Below are 23,255 nucleotides of genomic sequence, written 5' to 3'. Positions count from 1 at the left end.
GTTCAGAAATGAGAACGATTTCAGTGTTTGTCATGCTTGATGCAATCTTGATAGCAATCTGAAGAAAATACCTACTGAATTTTATAATGGAATAGGGAAATCTCCAAACATAACTTTGGGAATTTCTCAAAAGACATTCTGGAATCTACGACTACAGAGCAAATCCCCAATGGATTCAACTGAGAAATCTTACTCACACTGGTTTTCAGTTATGTTAGATCTAATTATGGACAACATATGTTTTCAAGATAAACTCTTTTTTACATTTGCATAGCTTCCTAAGGTTGTAATTAATATTTGCAAATTTTTACTGACAATTTGAAATAATTTTAAGTTTTTCTTTAAAAAAATGTTGAAAAATTCCTGTAATATTGCAATTTCAATAAGTGATATTGACATTCAAAATGTCTTCTAAAAATGTCCATAGAAATCATCATATTGGAACATTCAAATGCTGATCCATTCAAGTTGGATGTGATATATCAATTGCTGGATAGCAAGAAATTGCTCAATTTGACAAAAAGTCGTCTGGAAGAACAAATTTTTGTCATGAAATAAGATTTAAACCACTAAAAGTCACACAATGAACTAGACATATCCAAAATGGGTTAAGCCTAAATTTTTCAAAACATGTTTTAGTGTGTAAATAGTAGTGGTTTTAAAAATAATTGAGGACTAAAACAAAACAAAAAAAAAATTGGTCTGATTTTGCAGAGAAATTGCTAAAATTTAAAAGTTTTACTATTTTGGACTTTGGGATCAAATTTCGAAATTTTTGTTTTGTGACTAAAAGGTCATTTCATTAACAAATAAGTAAAAAATAATATTAATTGACATTATCCCATCATTTTCATCACAATAGTTGGTTCATCTAAGTATAAGGGTACTTTTCAGAGATCAAGATAACAGCTTATTTTGATGGGCCATAAACAACTAAGTGTTCCAATATTTAAATTATCATAAGTTTTGACATGCTAAAGACTTAAATTTCTTTTTTTCTTTTTTTTTTTTTTGCAGTTTCAGTGAATAAAGTTAATAGTAAAACACATTTTCTAGCTTATTGGACCATAATGCTCAACCCCACCCCGTTTTTCACCTACTTAGATCACACTTCTATTAAGAGATTGACCTGCTTGTTTTTAGTTTTGAATAAACTAGAAAATAGTGAGCAGTTTATTATTTAAAAAAAGTTGGAAAGATTTTACTAGAAATTTTTTTTTTTGTCCCCATCTTGTTTCATTCCAATGAAATCTTTGAATATAAATGTATTTATGAAAAATACAGTTTCAAATAATTTGAGGTTATCTTGAATAGACGGTCCCTAGTGTAAATGTGGTATCGTTGAGATGATTCTAGTTAAAACTTTAAGGATGACCAACGACACACATTTGATCCATATCTTTTGATCGGCTTGTACTTGATTTGTTTTAAATGTAAATTATTTTAAAATATTGTCTGTAAATAAATTCAAAATGTAGTATCTGGTCTCAGCATCTAACATTTTACTATCAATGAAAATATTGTATATGAGAAAATATGACAGTACAAAATTACAACTGTAAAATTGGAGAATATCCATTTATAGAATCAATATGTAAATTAAGACTGAAAGATGTTTGTGGGCATTTGCAGTTTACTATATATACAGTATTTTAAAATACAGTGTTGCGACATTAGAATTTGATCACATTTTTTTATGTTTTCATGTTAATGTAGTCAAGAAAAAACTTTTGCTCTCATCTTTATATATACTTTACTCTTGCTTTATGATTTAGCATTCTGGTTTATTTTTTCCTACCAATACAAGAAATATAAGAGAAAAATTTCTACAATAATCACATTCACAGCTTCTAACACTTTTTTTTTTCTTTGTTAAAAAATAATTTTAATCTATATATATAAAAGCGAAAATGTATGTATGTATGTATGTCTGCTAAAAACTTTCAACAGACACAAGAAAAATTCACAAACTTGGTTTCATATGAAAGCCCCACCCTCCGGACGACAAATATAAAAAAATTGCCCAAAAGAACCATGAGAAGTGGGTCAGCTGATCGATTTTCTGCGAGGGGGGGGGACCAAAAAATGTGACATTTTAATGATATTTATACATAATTTAATAAACGCTGAGTAATGTCACGTGACCCTGATGTAAGCAAGCTGTAATGGCGATATGTATATGAAAACATTAGAGACTTTTGCTATCGGTAAAAAAGACATCATACACATTAAAATACAAAAATTTAATGTTAGGAAAACGTTACCAAAGCTATTAGCACTTTAAAAATAGTTAGATACGATAGTTAAACGAAAAATAACAAGCTAAAAATGTGAAGTAAAAAAAAAAAAAAAAAAATACGCTTACAAAAAATATTAACGATCGATGTTTTTACAAAAAAACAAAACAAAGCGAGACGCCATTTTCCTTTTTAGTAACACTCTTTAGAGTAAGGAAGACGAAGTGAGAGAGAGAGAGAGACACATACAAAAAGAGAGAGAGACAGACAGATAGAGAGAGATGATAAGTAAATAAAAAAAAATCACGCTTAAAAATATTTGGCTTGAGACGATCGACGCCTGTTTGCACAACAAAACAAAACAAAAAAAAAAAAGCGGCCATTTTCTTTTTTATATTAGTAACACTACGACCTAATTCTATTGAGAGGCAGGAAGTGGGAGGCATATTATGAGTTAATCAACCTATTTTAATATAATACGAAATGAGAGTTAATGGATTTGGCGATATAAATCCTCCTTATTTTCGAGTTTTCTTAGTGGGGGTTGGGGCGAAAGATGAGACCACTTGAATTCAAAGAACAGATACTACACTTTGATCTTAGCCAAAAGACCAAGTAACCGTCTTATACAGCTTAATTTTCTGCCGAGCATTATCTCCTATTAAAAAAAGATGCATAATTTATATTTAGATGTCATATTCCAAAAATCACAGAAGGCCATCCTTATTTTCGATTGACGTTTCTCTCCTTATTTTCTTAGTGGGGGTGGGAAGAGAACGATGAAACCGCTTTAATTCTAAGAACAGATACTACACTTTGATCTTAGCCAAAAGACTAAGTAAAAAAAAAAAAATGCATATAATATATTTTTGAGGAAGGTGAGGGGCATATTATGAGTTAGTGGGAGGAGGGGGCGAAAGATGAAACCGCTTTATTTCTAAGAACAGATACTATACTTTGGTATTTATTTATTTGCTCTCCCACCAAGCAAATTAGGAACAAGGCCGATTTTTAATGTGAGGAGTAGAGGGGAAATGGGGACCAACTCCCCGGGGAGTAGGGGAGCTAGATAGTGACAATTAGTATGAAGGGTTGCCCCTACATTGACAAGGTCTTATATGTGGGGTTTCCCCCACGTATGGTGTTTGCTTGCAGTATCTGCCGGAACAGATACTACACTTTGATCTTAGCCAAACGATAGAATTGGTGCATATGTAGGAGCAAAATACCCAGCGTCGCCTGTAATAGTATGACATAGCACTAGCACGACATATATACTAGCTGATTACCCGGCATGGTCTGGGATTAGAAGAATACTCGGCGAGGCCTGGGATTGGAAAAAATTGGTTGATATATGTACTAGCCAAATGCCCAGCGTTGCCCGGGATGGATTACATAGGTGGATATCTGTACTAGCAAAATACCCGGCATAGCCCAGGATTGGATAAAGTAGGTGTATGCACTAGAAGAACAACCGGCATCGCCCAGGATTGTATGACATAGGTGGATGTGTACTAGCAGAATACCAAGTGTCGCCTGGGATTGTATGATATAGGTGAAGTATAGGTCCGATTCGACAATTTTGAAAGTGCTTGTGCAGTAGGTCCAATTTGAAAAATTTTGAAGGTACTTGTGGATATAGGCCGATTTGACACTTTTGAAGGTTCTTGTGCAGTATAGGTCCCATTTGACAATTTTGAAGGTGCTTGTGCAGTATAGGTTTGATGTGAAAATTTTGAAGGTACTTGTGCATTATAGGTCCAATTTGAAAAATTTAGAAGGTGCTTGCGCAGTATATATGTTACAATATGCAAGTGACCTCCCTTGGATGTAGCTTCATTATTAGATTCCATTAGATTAATATACAATCATTGTTATAATATGCAAGTGACCTCCCTTGAGTGTAGCTTCATTGTAGAATTCCATTATATTAATATACAATCATCGTTACAATATGCAAGTGACCTCCCTAGGGTGTAGCTTCATTGTCAAATACCATTAGATTAATATGCAATTGTTGTCATATGTAAGTGACCTCCATTGAGTGTAGCTTCATTCTAGAATTCCGTTATATTAATATACAATTATTGTCATAATATGTAAGTGACCATTGAGTGTAGCTACATTCTAGAATTCCATTATATTAATATACAATTATTGTCATAATATGCAAGTGACCTCCCTTGGATGTAGCTTTATTGTCGAATAGCATTTGATTGATATACAATCATTGTCATAATATGCAAGTGACCTCCCTTGAATGTAGCCTTGTTGTCAAATACCATTAGAATAATATACAATCATTGTTATAGTATGCAAGTTACCTCCCTTGGATGTAGCTTCATTTAAAATAATATACAATCATTGTTATAACATGCGAGTGACCTCCCTTTGATGTAACTTCATTGTCGACTACAATTAGATTACGCAAGTGGCCTCACTTGGATGAATTTTCATTTTCGAATACAATTAGATTAATATACAATCATTGTTATAATATGCAAGTGACCTCCCTTAGATGTAGCTTCATTGTCGAATACCATTAGATTAATGTGCAATCAATGTAATATTATGCCAGTGAACGCTCTTGGATATGGCTTCATAGCTGGATATTTGTACCAGTATAATACCCAGCGTTGCCGGGGATTGTATAAGAAAGGTGGATATATGTACTAGCAAAATACCTGACATTGCCTGGGATTGGATGACATGAGTGGGATGTTTCCTAGGAGAATACCTGGGATCAGATCAGATGGGTGGATATTTGTGCTAACAGAATACCCCATATAGGAAGATGGTGCGATTATGTCGTAAAATCATGAAAAATTATTTTCCAGATTAGTAACATATCCAAGAATCATGAAAAATGAAATGCGAGTTATTTGTTGGTGTGTTTATAATGAAATAATACGCCAGACTATGTCACAAATAGTTACTTTAGCAAAAGAAAGTATATTATGTGGGTTAAATTATGAAAAACGATTGTCGAAATTAGTAACATATCCAAGAATTATGAAAAGTGATTAAATGTAAGTTATTGATTGGTGTTTTTATAATGAAATGAACAGCCCAGATATAGTCTTAAAGTTAATATTTTATTAAGAGGGGGTCGATTATGTGGGTTACATCATTAAAAATGATTGTAGAAATTAGTAACATATCCAAGAAAAGTGAAAAAGTATGAAATGTGAGTTATGTGATTGGTGTGTTTGTAATGAAATTACCAGCACAGACAATGTCTCAAATGTATTAATTTAGTAAGAGGAAGGGGATTATGTGGGTTAACTCATGAAACATGATTGTCCAAATTAGTAACATATCAAAGAATTATGAAAAATTATGAAATGTTAGTTATTTGATGTGCAAATTTGTAATGAAATAGACACCCTAGACAATGTCACATGGTTGTTATTTTAGTAAGAGAGGGGCGATTATGTTTGTTAAATCATTGAAAATGATTGTCGAAATTAGTAACTATCCAAGAATTATGAAAAATGATAAAATATGAGTTATTTGATTGGTGTTTTTATAATGAAATAACCAGTATCAATGTCTCAAAGTTTTTATTTTAGCAAGAGGAGAGGGGATTATGTAGGTTAAATCATGAACAACGATTAGAAAAGTATACAATTATTGTCATAATATGCAAGTGACCTCCCTTGGGTTTAGCTTCATTGTCAAATACCATTAGATTAATATAAAATCATTGTTATATTATATAAGTGTCCTCCCTTGGATGTAGCTTCATTATCTAATACCATTAGAATAATATAGAATCATTGTTATAATATTTAAGTGACCTCTCTTTTATGTAGCTTCATTGTCACATACCATTAGAATAATATACAATCATTGTTATAATATGCAAGTGATCTCCCTTGGATGTAGCTTCGTTGTCGAATACCATTACTATAATATGCAAGTGACCTCCCTTGGATGTAGCTTCATTGTCGAATATCATTACATAAATATACAATCATTGTTATAAAATGTGAGTGAGCTGCCCTGAATGTAACTTCATTGTCGACTACCATTAGATTCTGTAAGTAACCTCCCTTGGATGTAGCTTCATTGTCGAATACCATTAGAATAATATACAATCATTGTTATAATATGCAAGTGACCTCCCTTGGATGTAGCTTTATTGTCGAATACCATTAGATTAATATGCAATCATTGTAATATTATGCCAGTGAACTCTCTTTTATGTGGCTTCATAGCTGGATATTTGTGCTAGCAGAATACCAACCGTTGCCGGTGATTGGATAAGACAGGTGGATATATGTACTAGCAAAATACCCGACATTGTTGGGATTGGATGAGATAGGTGGTTTGTTTCCTAGGAGAATACCTGGGATCGGATAAGATAGGTGGATATTTGTGATAATAGAATACCCTATATAGGAAGATGTAGCGATTATGTCATAAAATCATGAAAAATTATTGTCCAAATAAGTAACATATCCAAGAATTGCAAGAATTATGAAAAATGATGAACTGTGAGTTATTTGATTGGTGTGTTTGTAATGAAATAAACAGCCCAGATATTGTCTGAAAGTTAGTATTTTAGCAATGTATAAAAAAAAAAAAAACCCAGCCAGACAACGTCTCAAAGTTATTATTTTAGTAAGAGGAAGGGGATTATGTGGGTTAAATCATGAAAAAATGATTGTCGAATTTAACAACATATCCAAGAAATATGAAAAGTGATTAAATGTAAGCTATATGTGTTTATAATGAAATAAACAGTCCATATATAGTCTGAAAGTTATTTTAGTAAGAGTGAGTTAATTATGTGGGTTACATGATAAAAATGATCGTAAAAATTAGTAACATATCCAAGAATTATTAAAAATTAGTAAATTTGAGTTATTTGTTTGGTGTGTTCTTAATAAAATAGAAAGCCAAGATGATATATTAAAGTTATCATTTTAGTAAGAACGGGGCTATAATTAGTGTTAAATCAAGAAAAATGATTATCGAAATTGGTAAAATATCCAAGAATTATGCAAAATGATGACATGTGATTAATTTTATTACTGTGTTTGTAATTGAATAGACAGCTCAGACAATTTCTCAAATGTATTATTTTCGTAAGAGGTGGGCGATAATGTTAGGTAACTCATGAAACATGATTGTCGAAATAAGTAATATATCCAAGAATTATGAAAAATTATGACACGTAAGTTATTTTATTTCTGTTTTTATAATGAAATAAACAGCCGAGAAAAAGCCTCAGACTTTAGAAGGACGGGGTAAATTATGTGGGGTTAATCATGAAAAATGACTGTTGAAATTAGTAACATATCCAGGAATTATGAAAAATGATGAAATGTGAGTTATTTGATTGGTGTGTTTGTAATAAAATAACTAGCCAGATAATATCTCTAAATTATTATTTTAGTAAGAGGAAAAGGGATTATGTGGGTTAAATCATGAAAAATGATTGTCAAAATTAGTAACATATCCAAGAATTATGAAATATGATAAAATGTGAGGTAATTGATTAATGTGTTTGTAATGAAATAACCAGTCAGACAATCTCACAAAGTAATTATTTTAGCAAAAGGAAATGATATTATGTGGGTTAAATTATAAAAAACGATTGTCGAAATTAGTAACATATCCAAGAATTATGAAAAGTGATTAAATGTAAGTTATTGGATTGATGTGTTTATAATGAAATGAATAGCCCAGATATAGTCTTGAAGTTAATATTTTAGTAAGAGTGGGTCGATTATGTGGGTTATATAATTAAAAATGATTGTTGAAATTAGTAACATATCCAAGAATTATGAAAAATTATAAAATGTGAGTTATTTGATTGATGTGTTTATAATGAAATAACAAGCAAGACAATGTATCAAAGTTATAGTTTAGCAAAAGGAGAGAGGATTATGTGGGTTAAATAAAATAAAACGATCGTCAAAATTAGTAACATATCTAAGAATTATGAAAAATGATGAAATATGAGTTATTTGATTGGTGTGTTTATCATGAAATAACCAGAGACAACGTCTCAGAGTTATTATTTTAGCTAGGAGAGGGGATTATGTGGGTGAAATCATAATAATGTGAGTTACTTTGTTGGTGGGTTTGTAATGAAATAACCAGCCATACAATGTCTAAAAGTTATTATTTTAGTGATAGAAGGGGGCGATAATGTGGATTTACTCATGAAAAATGATAGCAGAAATTAGTAACATACCATAGCCTATGTAGCAATGTTTTTATTTTAGTAAGAGTGGAGGAGATAATGTAAGTTAAATCATGTGACATGGTTGTTGAAATTAGTAACATATCCCAAAATTATGAAAAATGATGAAATGTGAGTTATTTGGATGATGTGTTTGTAATGAAAAACCAGCCAAGACAATGTCTCAAAGTTATTATTTTAGACAGGTGAGCGATAATGTGGGTTAAATTGTGGAAATGTGTAACAATCCAAGAATTATGGGATTCAACGAGATACGTCAACATATATACTTACAGATTACCAGGAGTCACCCTGGATTCAATGAGATACATGCAAATGTATGCAAGCAGAATACATGGTCACCTGGGATGTAATGAGATAGATGCAAATATATACTAGCAGAATACTTGGCGTTGCCTTGGATTGAATTAGATTGATTGAAATATATACTAACAGAATACCTTGCGTCGCCCTGGATTTCATGAGATTGATTAAGATATATAAAACACCCAGCATTGCCCGGGATTGAATGAAATAGGTGAGAATATATATTAGCAAAATACCTGGCATCGCTTGGGATTTGATGAGATAAATGTGTTGCATGTTACCTGTACTTGCATATACATGCTGTAAACTACCTACCCTAGGTAAGATACAATTATTTCATATGTGTAATACCCGTCTTATGTAGGTAAAATATTCTTTTGCTCGAAATAGCAAATGATACATAAACATACAAAATTCCTCTCTCATAAGAATAATAAATATATTACAAAACCAAATTCAATTTTTTCATTGTTTATACGGTCCCGAGCAACACCGGGTAGCCCCGCTAGTCTATATATATAAAAGCGAAAATGTGTGTATGCATGTGTCTGTGTGTCCGCTAAAATCTTTCAATAGACAGAACAAAAATTTGACAAACTTGGTATCATATTGAAGCTTCATCCTTCGCCCGAAAAATATCGAAAAATTGGCCAAAAACGTTCATTTTTTCACACCGAAATCGACAATTTAACATAAACGGTCTTCTCATGACGAGATCGGTTTTACACATACGTCAGATGATGTCATGACCTGATTTAGTTTAAATAGTTGAAGAACTGACTAAATTTCATGTACGTCGTGTTAGCTTGGTTGGTTAGAGCGTTGGTTTATTATCTAAACGTTTTGGGTTCGAATTGTGGTGTGAGATTTTCTTTTTCTTTTCGATTTTTTAAATTTAAATATTGAAGCAGTGTTATTTAAGCCATTTTTCACGTAACGTTCGTTTTTCTGTGTTTTTTTTTTTTTTTTTTTTACTTCACTTATTCTTAGGTTTTCAAGTTTTAACGTTCGTTTTTCTGTTTTCTTTTTTGTTTTTCCGGTTTTTACATTTAACATCGTTCGTTTGCCTTACGTTAGTTTTTTTTTGTGTTTTTCTTTCGATTTTTTTAAGTTTTAACTTTTTAATTAATACTAGCGGGGGTACACGCCATTGCCCGGATGTTTGGAGGTGTGGGTGGTGTTAAATAAGGGATGTTGGTAGGATCGAACCCGAAGCGCTGAGGCGAAGTTTGAAAATAAAATCGGCCAGCCAGAATGAGTTACTGAAAGATGCTTGAATTTATTTAAGTAGGAACCAAATTGACAGGTGCGCGCACGGAAGTCGTCGAGCGTCACGACGACGTAAGCAAATGAGGTCAATGACCAGGTTTGTTTGTTATAAGCTAAGTAAAAAACGAACGTTAAAACTTAAGCTGGGGGGGATCAAAACATTGAAAAAAAAACAAAAAAAACAAACAAAAAAAATAACGTACGGCAAACGAACAATGTTAAATGTAAAAATCGAAAAAACAAAGGAAAACAGACAAACGAACACGTGAAAAATGGCTTAAATAAGCCTGTTTCAATATTAAAATTTAAAAAAAAAAAAAAAAAAAAAATCGGTGGGTACCCGGGTGTTTTTGGGTATGTGGTCGGGGTTGGATAATCGAAGTAAAAAAAAAAAAAAACAAAAACAAAAACGAACGTTATGTGAAAAATGGCTTAAATAACACTGGTTTAATATTTAAATTTAAAAAATAGAAAAAAAAAAAAGACATCTCACACCACGATTCGAACCCAAAACGTTTAGATAATGAACCAACGCGCTGTACATGAAATTTAGTCAGTTCTTCAACTATTTAAAGTAAATCATGTCATGACGTCATCTAACGCATGCGTAGAACAGGTCGTTTTCACGAGAGGACCATTTTTGTTGACCCCACCCCCACCCAACCCTGTCGAAAATTGATTTCGGAGTGAAAAAATGAACGTTTTTGGCCAATTTTTCGAGCAAGGGATGGAGCTTCAATATGATACCGAGTTTGTGAATTTTCGTCGTGTCTGTCAAAAGTTTTTAGCAAACACACAAACATACATACATTTTCGCTTTTATATTTATAGATTTAAAAATATTTACTTCGCTTATTCTTATGTTTTGTTCCCCCCCCCCGCTTTATTTTTCAGATTTTTTAACATTCGTTTTTCTGTTTTCTTTTTTTGTCTTTTTAGTTTAGTTTTTTTTTACTTCGCTTATTCTTATGTTTTGATTAACACCCCCACCCGAGCACACACCTCCAAACACTCGGGCAACGATTTATAAATCATAAAAATAAGTTATTTCAAGGAGTAGGTGGGCTCGTCTCCGTTATCAATATAAGAAAAATAAATATTTGAATGATTTAAATTCATAATAAAATCAGTTCAATTTTACTTACCGGTTTTGCAAATGCTGAATAGGTATATTAACAAGATGTTGCTGCAAAAACTTAATCTTAGCGGCTAAGTTAGGATTTACTGAAGCTGGAAGAGGTGAAAAAAGATATTTCATTAGAGTTTTCCTATAAATTTAATTTCACAAAAAATTTTTCTTTTAAAATAAAATGAGAGATCCCCACCCTCTTCATCTCTCCCCACCAAAATGTTTAAATAGGATAATATTTGATCTGTATTCCAAGCAATGATAGATTAAATAACACTGAACAGACAATTGTTCTTTTAACAAGGTTGACACTAACAGGAAAAAAAAAAAAAAAAAAATCTTGAAATTTGAATCAAATGAGATTGTGGAGGATTAAATTGACCAACACATTTTATCTACATTAAAAGTTTCAAGTGTTTCTGTAACCAATAAATGTTGATACACATTGCAAACAATATTTTATCAGAAATGTTGAATGGGCAGTGGAAAATAAAAATCTGAAACAGATGAAGTTTTATACCCCTCCCCTTCACATGTTAAATTTAACGTAAAATAATCCTTCATTTTCTGGCCATTCTAAATTTTAGGGGAGTTAAACAAAAATGTGCAGGGAAGATGCTAAAAAGTTAGTAGCAAAACGAACATTACTTACCCTACCACAAACCAAAATGTAAAAAATGATGTAAAAAGAATTATTCTTTTCAGAATTAGATTCCTGTTTATAGTCAGAATTTAAGACACCAGAAATGCCATTTGTATTTCTAAATTTTTTGAGTTTTTTACATTCATTGCCATGTTATAATATAAAACTAATTAATTGGAACATTATCCCCACCCATCAATCCAAGCTGGAGCTTGCAAATAGGATCTGACAGGGTGTCCTGCCAGATCAAGCACTTCACCTTCAATATACTTGACAGCATGAGACCCAAAGCACCTGTCCCCTCTTGTGCATCACCCCACTGGTTTATGGGTAGATGACTTGCAGTCATGTCTAGAAGTATAAACTTCTTGCTATCAGTGCCTTCTAACATCTACTCATAAAAAAATAAAAATAAAATAAAGAGTTAAAGTTTAAAAAAGGCCATTTTATAAATGTGGTTTCACGCATTTGGTAAAATGTCTATAGTAGTTGTGATAATGCTCGACTGAAAATTAATTAAAAGCAACACAGAACACGATGATTGCAAACTTACAAACTAATTGAGAAATAAAATATCAATAGTAGATCAACAAAGAATGTTTAAAAACAACTTTTAGTTCATGTAAAAAAAAAGAAGTTTTTTTTAAATAAATAAAATAAAAATGAAAAAAAAAGGGCAATAAAGGATAGATAACCCAGCTTATAATTGATAGAGATTACCTTTATTACTGGTAGCATTAATATAGCAGGTGAGTGCGTCTCTGGGCTGATTGCACGTCTCGTACAGGATGCCTAGATCAGTCCATGCTGCTGTGTGAGTGCGATCCAGCTGCACTGCACAGATGTAGGCTTGCAGAGCGTCCATAGGCTGGTTCTGCTGCTGATACAGTACTCTAAAATGAGAGCAAAGATAACCATTTTACTAGGTTTGTTGTTTATTATCAAAGTACACAATTTAGATTTTACATCATTTCATTGAAATATGTTTGTCAAAACATGTTAATTCATTTTCAATCGTGTTTAATCAGAAATTGGTTGCATTATTTTTTTAGTTGGAAAAAAAATATAAAATGAGGAAAAGTTCTTTACAATCATTAAACAAATTTTTAAATAGGAATTTAATAACCGTCATATTCTGCAGAAGATATAATTAAAATATAAAATTTTTCTCGACTTACCCTATAGAGCACCATGTGTCAGCATTTGCCTCCCATTTATCCTTCGAATGACGGTAGTGGATAAATGCATCATGCACTCTCCCTATGCTAGAGAGGCACCTAGAATATTCAACAAAACATTAATAAAATTAGCAATAATAATTACAGATGTATTTTCAATATCCAGAAATCGAAAGAATCTAAAACAGAAAATTTACATCCTACAAGGTTATTTTAGAACTGGGAGTAGAAAGGACAGGTTAGTTTAAAATATAGTCTTAAAGCAAAATGGGGAGAAAAATATAGTCCAACTAAGAGACAGGATAAAAATTCAGAAGTATTGAAATATGGAAAAAAACATTTTTAATATCGAAAAATTTCAAAAAAAGGTTTAATAAATCATTAAATATTCAGTGTATACCAAATATAAAAATAAAATTTTTCCGTTCAACAAATTGTTAGTTAAATAGCTTTTCCATAAGAATATTTGAATCAATGTTTCTGAATTTTTGAGATGAGGATTGATTATTCGTATTTGGATTCATCGAACTACTGTTCTAATTTTTAGTGTGATTTTCACAATGTTTCAGTTGATGTAACCTCCAACTTTCTTCAGGTGTACCTGTCAAACGCAGGAATTTGGATAGAATTTCAAACAAAACCCTTTATTTACTTCATGGCTGTAGCATGCTCTTGTTCCATCAGTCCTATTGTATTTTTTGGTCGCCCACACTGAGAATTGAACCTTCAGGAGAATTGAGTTTTCAAAGTACTCTAACCACTATGCCACGGGTCCTTATGGCAATTCTAGTATGAATTTTAGGAGCTTTAAAAATATTTTATTTCTAGTTGTAAATATCAGATATATATATAAACAAACATCTTTGTGGGTATGGCTTGACTGTCCTTTTTTATATGAGTGATTTGGGCATGGTCAGTTATTTCTCATTTTTAAGAGCAGTTTTAGCTCCTGCATCTGTGGCTAGAGTTAATTTGTGGCTTCTTATGACACCCTTTCAGGAGGGTAATTTATTATTACTATATATTATTGTTTTTACTTATTACTGTATATGTTATATATTATTTATAATTAACGGTTCCCATATTGTGTTAAATTCTATACTAGATCTACTAATTGATTGTCACTCCACATATGTGCTGCTTCTTTGAGCGGTTTTACTCTCCCTCATTCTTCTATCTATAACTCTTACTTCATCTCATAATGGTAGATGGTTTCCTTTTTCCACTCAAGATATGGTCAGCTATACCCAATTTTTCAATCTCTCAAGGTATTACGGCTGAAAAAAGTTTGATTGATTGATTGTTCGGTTTATTGGCCTATCAACAGCTGCATGGTCATTTAAGGTCAAAGAAGTGTTTGGGTTTTTTTGTTGTTTTTTTTGAGAGGGGGAGGGCAGTCTTAATATAATAGGTATTCTTTACTTTTCAGTATGTCAAGGTGAGTTTGGAGAGAGTTTTATACAGGATTGGAGTCTTTTTTTTTTTTTGAAATGTAGATTTATATTTTACTTTTAAGTAATTAAGAATTTTTTTTTTTTAATATTTTTGAAGAGATTTTTAATGTTAATGCTATAATGTTTTTAGGGTAAGAGGCCTAAGTCGATGCAGTTTAATAGGAAATGTTTAACTGTATAATTTTCTTGGCAGGGTAAGCATTCAGGTGGGTTTTCTCCTTTCAGTAGGAATGAATAAGTGATATTTGTGTGCTCTGTTCTTATTCTTGCAATGATCACCTGTTCTTTCCAATTTAGTTTGGATTTGGGACTCCATTATCCAAGTGTGAGTTTGATTTCTTGTAGCTTGTTTTTTTTGCTATTTTGTTTTGATGTATAGGCTTATGGTTAGTTTTAAGTTGGTATAGGAGATTTTTATGTTTTTCCAGGTTTAGTGATTCTTTAGCTCCTATGTCAGTTTTTGTGTTTCCTAGGATGCCAATATGGCTTGAGATCTAGCATAGAATAATTTGTTTTTGGATCTTAAGTTAATCAAGTGTGTTTAATAGGTTTATTATTAGCAGATTGTAAGTGTTTTTTTTGTTTGTTTTTTTTTAAAATGAAGTTAGAACTGATAAAAACGTCCGAAAACATTATAAAATTGTTTTCTTGATCAGCACTTCTGATATTTAGGGCTAGGTGCATTGCTGAGGTTCCAGTGCTAAAGATGGAAGATCCGTCAGATAGGAGTTTTTAGATTTTTCTTTGCTGATAAATAGCGGACCTTCCGACTTTTTCTTTGGTTTTAGCGCTGTCAGTATAAATATGTTCATAATCTGAATAGTCTTGAAGAATATCGTTTAATTATTTCATAAAGATCGGTTTAATTGTGTTGGTTGTGGGGTGTTTGAAGAGGTTTAATAATATAGTAGTAGGTTTTATTTACTCAGGTTGGATTATGGTGGTATTGGATAGCCAAGGTGGATGTTTGAGATGTTAATTTTGGCTTCATCTTTTATTTCTTCCATGCGAAGACCATAAGGCTTGATAACTTTTAAATTTTTTTTTGGAATAGGTTCGGTATCTGGGGTGAAACACACTGTTATACAAGGTTTGAGGTGTAAGATGCGAGTTTTGTGTAGTATTGTAGGGCTAATTTTGTCTATCTTATTTCTAGTGCAGGTTTATTTGTTTCTGCATAGAGACTCTCGACTGGTGTCGTGGTAAAAGCTCCTAGTGCTAGTTGGAGTCCTTGGTGATGAGTTGTGTTGACTTCTCTGATGTAAGATTTTTGTTGCACTTTAGATAAAGCAGCCATAGTCCAACTTAGATATTATCAGTGTTTGGTAGAGTTTTAGAATCGTTTTGCAATCAACTCTCCAGTTTATATTAGCTACAGTTCTCAAGAGTTGCATCCTTTGGTTGCACTTTTTAAAAAAGTATTTTATGTGGGGTATGAAAGTGAGTCTTTTGATGTTTTTGGAAACCATATGAAGTATTTTCTTTCATCATTCTTGCTCCCCACCCTCCTCGGAGTCCTATATTGGGAGATGGTTGAGAGGAAACCCATTCGCCCAAGCATCTCCGGAATACAAGGATAATATACTTGGATAATATAACAGCGAGTGTAGTTGCTTGCAACAATTTCCTTATTTCCTTGGCTCCAGCAAGGTTAAAGGTGACATTGACCAAAATGTTATGAAAATCACACTCAAGGTGAAAACTAGTCCGATGAATCCAAATAATGTGAATATTTGAATAGTTTACAATGTTTTCTATTTTTTCATAAAGTTAAATTCAAGAAAGACTTGTTAATCAAGATTATACATTGTACATGTTATTAATTTTCACATACGCATTAAAAAATTAAACATTTAAATTTATAAAAAAAATTTTTTTTTTTAAATGAGATCGTCTGATTAGTGATTAATCAGATGTCACTAAAGTTCTGACTTTATTTATTTTAAAGTGAACCATTCCAAAATCAAATTATCTTGTCCCGTTGATTAAAACAGTACAATTTTAAGTAAATGCATTACAAAAAGTGACATTCATTTTAATAATTTGAAAAATATTTGACAGACACTTATTTTTATGATAAAACAGAAAAACTTTTTTTAAATTTAAATCATTAGTTTTAAATAAACAAATAAACATATTTGCTTGATTAAAAAATAATTTAGCTGCCAATCACAAACATATTCATGGAAAAAGAGTAATTTATCTTTTTTAAGTTGTAACAGGTGTGACAAACAATATTTCAAAATCTTATTAACAGTTAATTATAAATATTGTAGAAAATATTCTGGAATTTCTTTTGCTAGTTGATTAAAGTTTGATAAAAATATAAAATGAAAACAATTTTAAAAAGAATCTTACCTGCCTAAGAGGTACCAGGTCTGTCCATTTGAAGAATCAAGCTCGATTGATTTATGCAAATAATGAATAGCAACAGGTTCTCGTGTGCTTTTGTCACCAAGCTGTTCTGCAGTATGAAACAACCAACCTAAAATTTGAAAATTAAATCAATTTTTGTTGAATGACATAAAAAGGAAGCAAAAGAAAAATAAAGATTATAAAGATAAAAATTAATTTTATCTTGGAGAAAAAAAAAAAAAAAAAAAAAAAAAAAAATTGACAATCTCCTCTAACGGGACAATCTCCAATTAAAAATGAAAATGTGTTATGCCCTACGGTTCTGAGACGTGGAGAGTCACGAACAATATTTATAAACAACTCGTTTTGTTTTCACATAATTTTAATATAAGACAACAAAATTTAATTGTTTATCAGTAATCTCCTGTACATATGTTGACGATTCTCTTGTGACCTCTTGTTGGTGGTTCCAATAATCCTATTGTTTTTGTTTCCTATGTCTATTCTTCAGGTTTATTTCTAGTTTTGTGTACTCTAACCAACTAAGTAAAACAATGCCCAATTTTTGTCCAATGGTGAGAAAAAAAAAAAAAAAAAAAAACATGTGGCCCTCAAACTTTTGCAACTCAACAGTTCTCTATAGGTATCCCCCTAAAAAAAGCGAACATGCAAACATGGACACATAAAAAATAAAATAAAAAATGCAGTCTCCTTGATGAGCTGATTAAGCTGGAAAATGACAAATATTGTAAGAGACAGAACAAAGCGAAAGATAATCGTGGAGGTCATGTGTTCTTTTAGGATCAAAAATGATTTGATCATGTTGCTATTCGTGTTGATGGATTTGAGGTTAACTTCTGTTGGAGTCAAATTATAGGCAGCCATCGGAGTTAATAACATTATATACTACTTTTTTGTTTTAATTTCATACAAAAAAAAATTTGAATAAATTCTATTTTGTAACTTCATCGATGACATCAAAAAGAATCTTAGGTTTTAGATTATAAATTTATTTCTTTTAGCATAAATATTGTTCACATTTGATCAATACAAACTCCTAAATTCATATTTTGTTTAGGAAGTTCCCAATGTTATGCATCAGATAAATTATGTGATCCATAAAAAATATTCCAGTGTTTTTATTCTTTGAAAAATATTTTTAAAATTTAATCAACTCAAGAAAGTGTAATAAAATAATTGTAGAAAGTTTCGCAGGCTGTAGTACAACTTTGTTCACCTTATTTGCTATTATTTCTAACATGAACAGGTTTAATAGTGACATTAAGAAAAATCAAGGATTTCTTTTCTTCTTTTTCTTTAAATCTCTTAATTAGGCATATAAGGAATTTTTTGTAGTTGCATTTCATGAAACAATTTCTTTTCTTTACAATAGATTCGAAAGAGTACTAGTTGGATTATTCTTATCTTGGATGTTATTCTCATATTTCAACCAATTACCAATGTGACCTCCGACCTTCCTCAGGCATGTCTTATTGAACTCTAGAATCTATACAGAATTCCGATTTTAATCATTATTTAATTCCAGTGGGTAAATTGTTCTTTAGTTGTTATCCATGACAGAGCAAAAAATTTTTATTTTATTCTTGGTATTGTCTGTAGTGACGAATGAACCTTCACCCTCTAGAAAACTGTCCATGGAAACATTACTTATCCGTTACACCACATGTCCAAGTTTGATATAAAGAATACCAACTTTTATCAGACAGATTACAATGGCAAAAAGATATAGAATAAAATCCAAAATAAAAATAGTAATCAAAACAATACAAATAATCAATCATCATCTAAAAAGTTCTTAGATATTATACTTTCATGTTTGTCATTAACATCGCTTGTCCATGCAACAATCATGGTTTATCTCGAGGGGAGGGGTAAGGGTTAGGAATCAATTATGAAACAAAATTGAATACATGTAAAAATTTATAAATAACAAGCAAAAAATATAAGTAAAACATCTATTGAACTATTGTGCTACTAAATTCTGCTATTGGTAGAACAATTAAGTAAACAATGCCACATAAAAAAGAGTAGCAAAAGTATTTTCTACTTAAATATTGCGTGCAATACATATATTGATTTTTTTTTTGTCTCAATTCTTCTGCAGAAGTGTTACATTCTTTACAAAATTGGCTGCCTTTTTTTCTAAGGGGGAGGGGGGGGGGGTAATTCAATATTTTTAATAAATAAAATAGTATTTAACAAATGGCAGTAATTTGAATCTCAACTGAATAAAAACAATCTAAGAAAAAAAAATTGAGTAAAAGATTGTTATTTGATGTAAAATATTTGAAAGGCTTATTAGACAGCTTGTTTACCATATCAAGTAAATAAGCATTTCTTTGATAGAAATATTTTCTTACCAATACTTACCAAGTTGCCTATAGGCAATAGCTTTTATTTTATCATCGATATCTTCAGGCAACAGAAATTGTTCATATGCTTCCTTTGACTGTTTATATTTGCCCTAAAATAAAAATGATTCCTTTAAGATTCAAAGATATCAACAGAAAGAAGAAAAAAATGTCGCTTTGAGAGAAAACAATGGAAACGGACTTAAATTGATTCTAACTTTAATTATTTGTCAGTAAAAAACTTCTGATACATTGTTTAGTTTTTAAACATTTAATACATCAGTAAAATGTAAAGGCAGAAATATTATACTGACCTGCACTTGGAACAAATGAGCTATATGAAGACGAACTGGAAAAAAAAAAAAGGAAAAAAATTGTAAAATTTTTAAGTTGTTAAACCAGTCAGTGTAGGAGGTGCAATAAAAAATGGGTAGTGTTTTCATTGTTTAGGTCACAAAAAAAAAAAAAAAAAAAAAAAATCCAAAAGTAACACACAACCTAAGAAAAAAAAAAAAAAAAAAAAAATGAAAAGATTGTTTTTATACACAAACAGGCTAGAAATCAGAAAAAGACCAACATCAGGGTGAATGGAAAATTAATAATCAAGAAATAGTCATGTTAAAGGGAAAACCTCTTGTTGCTTTATCACATGGAAATCTGAGAATTTTCAAAAAGCAGCCGCTAAAAAAGAAAACTACAAAGAAGCACATAAAACACAAGAGTTGGAATGAACAGTGATTTTCTCTGTTGCTTGCAAAAGAAATGAAACAATTCTACCCACATCAACACGGAGACACAAACTAATGAAGATTAGACTAAGAGAAATTTTAAGGACCCTTCCCTACATTCATGATTGGTGAGTTTCTACTATAGGTCTATTCTACATTACAATTCAGAAGGACATTTCAAGATTCAAATCTATTAAAACTACTTCAGCTGATTATATTTTCCATTTCTTAGTTTGAATAGCCAGAGATTATTAATGTTTTCTATAGAAAAGAAGCCCCCAACCCTCTCCCACCGGCATTTGCTTTTTTTCAGGAGCAAATTTTGTAAAACTGCAGAAAGTTTGGAATGCATTTTCTATAAATAAAATATCCAAAGATTTTGACAATTAGTACAACAATTGCATTTAATAAATGAACAGGTATTTAATGTAATGAGTCTTCTGTTAATATTTGTAAAAGTTTATTTTAAAATTTTAGGCTTTTTTAATGGTTTAGAAGGAAGAAACTTTTGTGTACAAGCACAGATGATCAGTCGACACAAAAATATTTGTACTCGATAAAAAAAATTTCTGCAAATCTGAAAAATACACAACTAAAGTTTCTGATGAGAGTCGACTTGACAAGATATAGTTTATAGTTATTGTTGAGATTTGTACTGAGAAAATCTTAAATTGCAAAACATGTGCAGGTTTACATTCAGTTTTAGCTACAATGCTCTTTTCATAATTAACATATTCGGTTTAACTTCCATTTTATATGCTGCCATGTGTTGGAGAACTTTTAGAAACTGGCTTCCAAACTAACTCATCTCTGATGAGGTCTTCATTTATCCTTGTTTCTCTTAAGTCCATCTTTACCACATCCTCCCAGGTTTTCCTTTGCCTTCCCTGTGAACAGAATCTGCAATCTTAATAGTTCCAGATCTAATTTTCCTCTGAGCTTCATCAAATTACTTGAAGATTCTTGTTACACATACTTGGTATCATATTCTCATATCATTTCTTTCCATACAACGCGTATCCTCAACATTCATCGGGCAGGTTTCACTTCCATACATCACACAGCATAAACATTTGCCTCTTAGTCACATCTGTGGTGACTTCAATGTTCACAATGTGGAATGGTTGACCTACTCAAACAAGACAGATGATGAGAGAAGGTTGTCATAATTTCTCCATTGCTTATGACCTCACTCAGATTGTTCACGATACTAACAGCCAGTATACAAGCCTTCTAGACCTTTTTCTCACAACTTGCCCTGAGCTATGTTCAGCTTCCATTCTGTCTCCTCTGGGATCTTCTGATCACTCGGTTGTATCAGTTAAGATAAAAATGAAATGTAGTAAGTCCTCAGATGTACATCATCATACAGTATATCGATACTCTATGGCTGACTGAGATAGCTTCCATACATTTATATCAGATCTACCCCTACATTCCATGTTTAAAAACAATGTGCCTCCTATAGCATCAGACCTGACGAAATCGTAATTTGTATAGGTATAGACGTTTCATACCCTCAAAAAAGTTCCAGCAAAAACCTAACAGCTAGCCATGGTTTTCCCCAGAATGTGCTGCTACCATTACGCACAGAAATCACTTTTTCCATAGCTACCAAAGTAATAAATGTACTGAGACTAAAGCCGCTTTCAGGACTGCCAGCAACCACTGTAAAAGAGTAATAAAAAATGCAAGAAAGTTATATGCTCAGTCCATTAAATCCAAAGTAGTTAAGCAGCAGCTTGGTTCCCACCAGTTTTGGCAAATAACAAACAGAATCGTGAACCGAAACGGGTGTTCTATTCCAACCATCATCAATGGACCAGAGGTCATCTTGTCAGCATCAGACAAAGCCAAACTATTTGCCAAGAACTTTGCAGCTAATTCTACTCTATGCGACGAAGGCCATCAACCCCTTCCCTGTATTTCCTCCTGTAACAGACAACACGTTATACGATATCCAAATATCTGTGCGTGATGTCGGCAAGCTAATCAAGAACCTTAATTCTAGTAAAGCAACTGACCCTGACAGCATTCCAATTATAGTGTTAAAAAAGCTTCAACCAGAACTTGCTCCCATACTTACAGAACTGTTTAAGTGTTGTCTTAAGGAGAATTGCTCCCAACACCCTGGAAGACCTCACCAGTATGTCCTGTATTTAAGAACCTGGGTGATAGACCATCTCCCTTTCAGTACAGACTAATAAGTCTCCTGTGCGTCATGAGTAAGTTGCTGGAATCCATATTAAATAAAGTAGACAACCATCTCAGCAGAAATAACCTTAGTGATATGCAATATGGTTTCCATTCTGCTAGATCTACAGCAGATGTGCTAACGATTATATCTCATAGGATTAGTGAATCTCTCAACAACGGCTTCCTTTCTAGAGCAATTGCTCTTGACATATCAAAGGCCTTTGATAGAATATGGTATAAAGGCCTACTTCATAAGATTTCCAGCTATGGTATAGCTGAAAATGTCTTCTCAATTATTAAATCTTTTCTTTCTGATAGGTTCATAAGAGTAGTGGTTGATGGGCAGAAATCATAAGCGCACAGTATTAATGCTGGAGTCCCTCAGAGGTTGATCTTGGGCCCAACTCTCTTCCTGATCTACATCAATGATCTCCCAAAACGCATACAGATCATTTGTTGACATTTATGCTGATGACACTACCATCTATGGGAACACATCAAAGGCTGTAAATGACAAAGTTCTCCCTGATTCTCTCTCCTCTCATCTTGAGCACGTGGTACAATGGAGGGAAAAAGTGGTTGGTTACTTTTTAGTTGGTTACCAGCTAAAACCAAGCTTCTATCTTTACATCATCAATGCTCTGATCCCCATCTGGCATCAACAGAAATGGATGGCAAGGCTTGGGGAGGCTCCATATTTTGACAAGCTTCTGGGCTTGACCTTTATTCTTGATCTGAAATGGAACACGTACATCAAATCTGTTGCCAAAGTCGCTGGAAAAATGGTGGGATCCTTCTACCGCTCCAGTAGATATCTCACTGCTGATCCAATTCTCTGTCTATATAAAAGCCAAGTAGGTCCAAGGATGGAGTACTGTTGCCACATCTGGGCAGGAGCTCCTAGAAGCAGCTTATCCTGCCTTGACAGAGTTCAAAATAGACTTTGTAGCTTAGTGGAGGATGCCCTTTTCTCTTCCCTGCAACCTCTTTCCCACAGAAGAGACATTGAGAGCCTGTCTCTGCTCTGTTATTATTTTCATGGCAGGTACTTGTCGAAACTCCAATCTATGGTCCCCCCTCGCCAATCTTTCACAAAAAACACCCATCTACAAGGGACGTGTAATAAGTAATGCCCCTGACCCACTTCCCATAGCAGTAGAGCAACAAAACT

General features: G+C 32.3%; 1 protein-coding gene across 9 annotated transcripts in view; it reads right to left on the bottom strand.

The window, feature by feature from the left end:
- The window catches only part of LOC145291375 (histone demethylase UTY-like), a 280,609-nt gene that overhangs the window by 46,985 nt on the left and 210,369 nt on the right, over positions 1–23,255 (bottom strand). For all 9 annotated transcript variants that reach the window (XM_080137155.1, XM_080137156.1, XM_080137153.1 and 6 more), the window contains 6 exons: positions 19,475–19,509; positions 19,180–19,273; positions 16,792–16,918; positions 12,980–13,078; positions 12,522–12,694; positions 11,175–11,259 (listed from right to left, as the gene is read on the bottom strand). In XM_080137155.1, the coding sequence (XP_079993281.1) occupies positions 11,175–11,259; positions 12,522–12,694; positions 12,980–13,078; positions 16,792–16,918; positions 19,180–19,273; positions 19,475–19,509 (613 nt within the window). The remainder of the gene's footprint in view (positions 1–11,174; positions 11,260–12,521; positions 12,695–12,979; positions 13,079–16,791; positions 16,919–19,179; positions 19,274–19,474; positions 19,510–23,255) is intronic.

Source organism: Euprymna scolopes, chromosome 12 (assembly GCF_053919585.1).
Source record: "Euprymna scolopes isolate OS-2025 chromosome 12, ASM5391958v1, whole genome shotgun sequence".
Lineage (NCBI taxonomy): Eukaryota > Metazoa > Mollusca > Cephalopoda > Sepiida > Sepiolidae > Euprymna > Euprymna scolopes.
The sequence above is the reverse complement of the archived record's forward strand: the minus strand, read 5'-3'. Positions and strand labels throughout refer to the sequence as shown.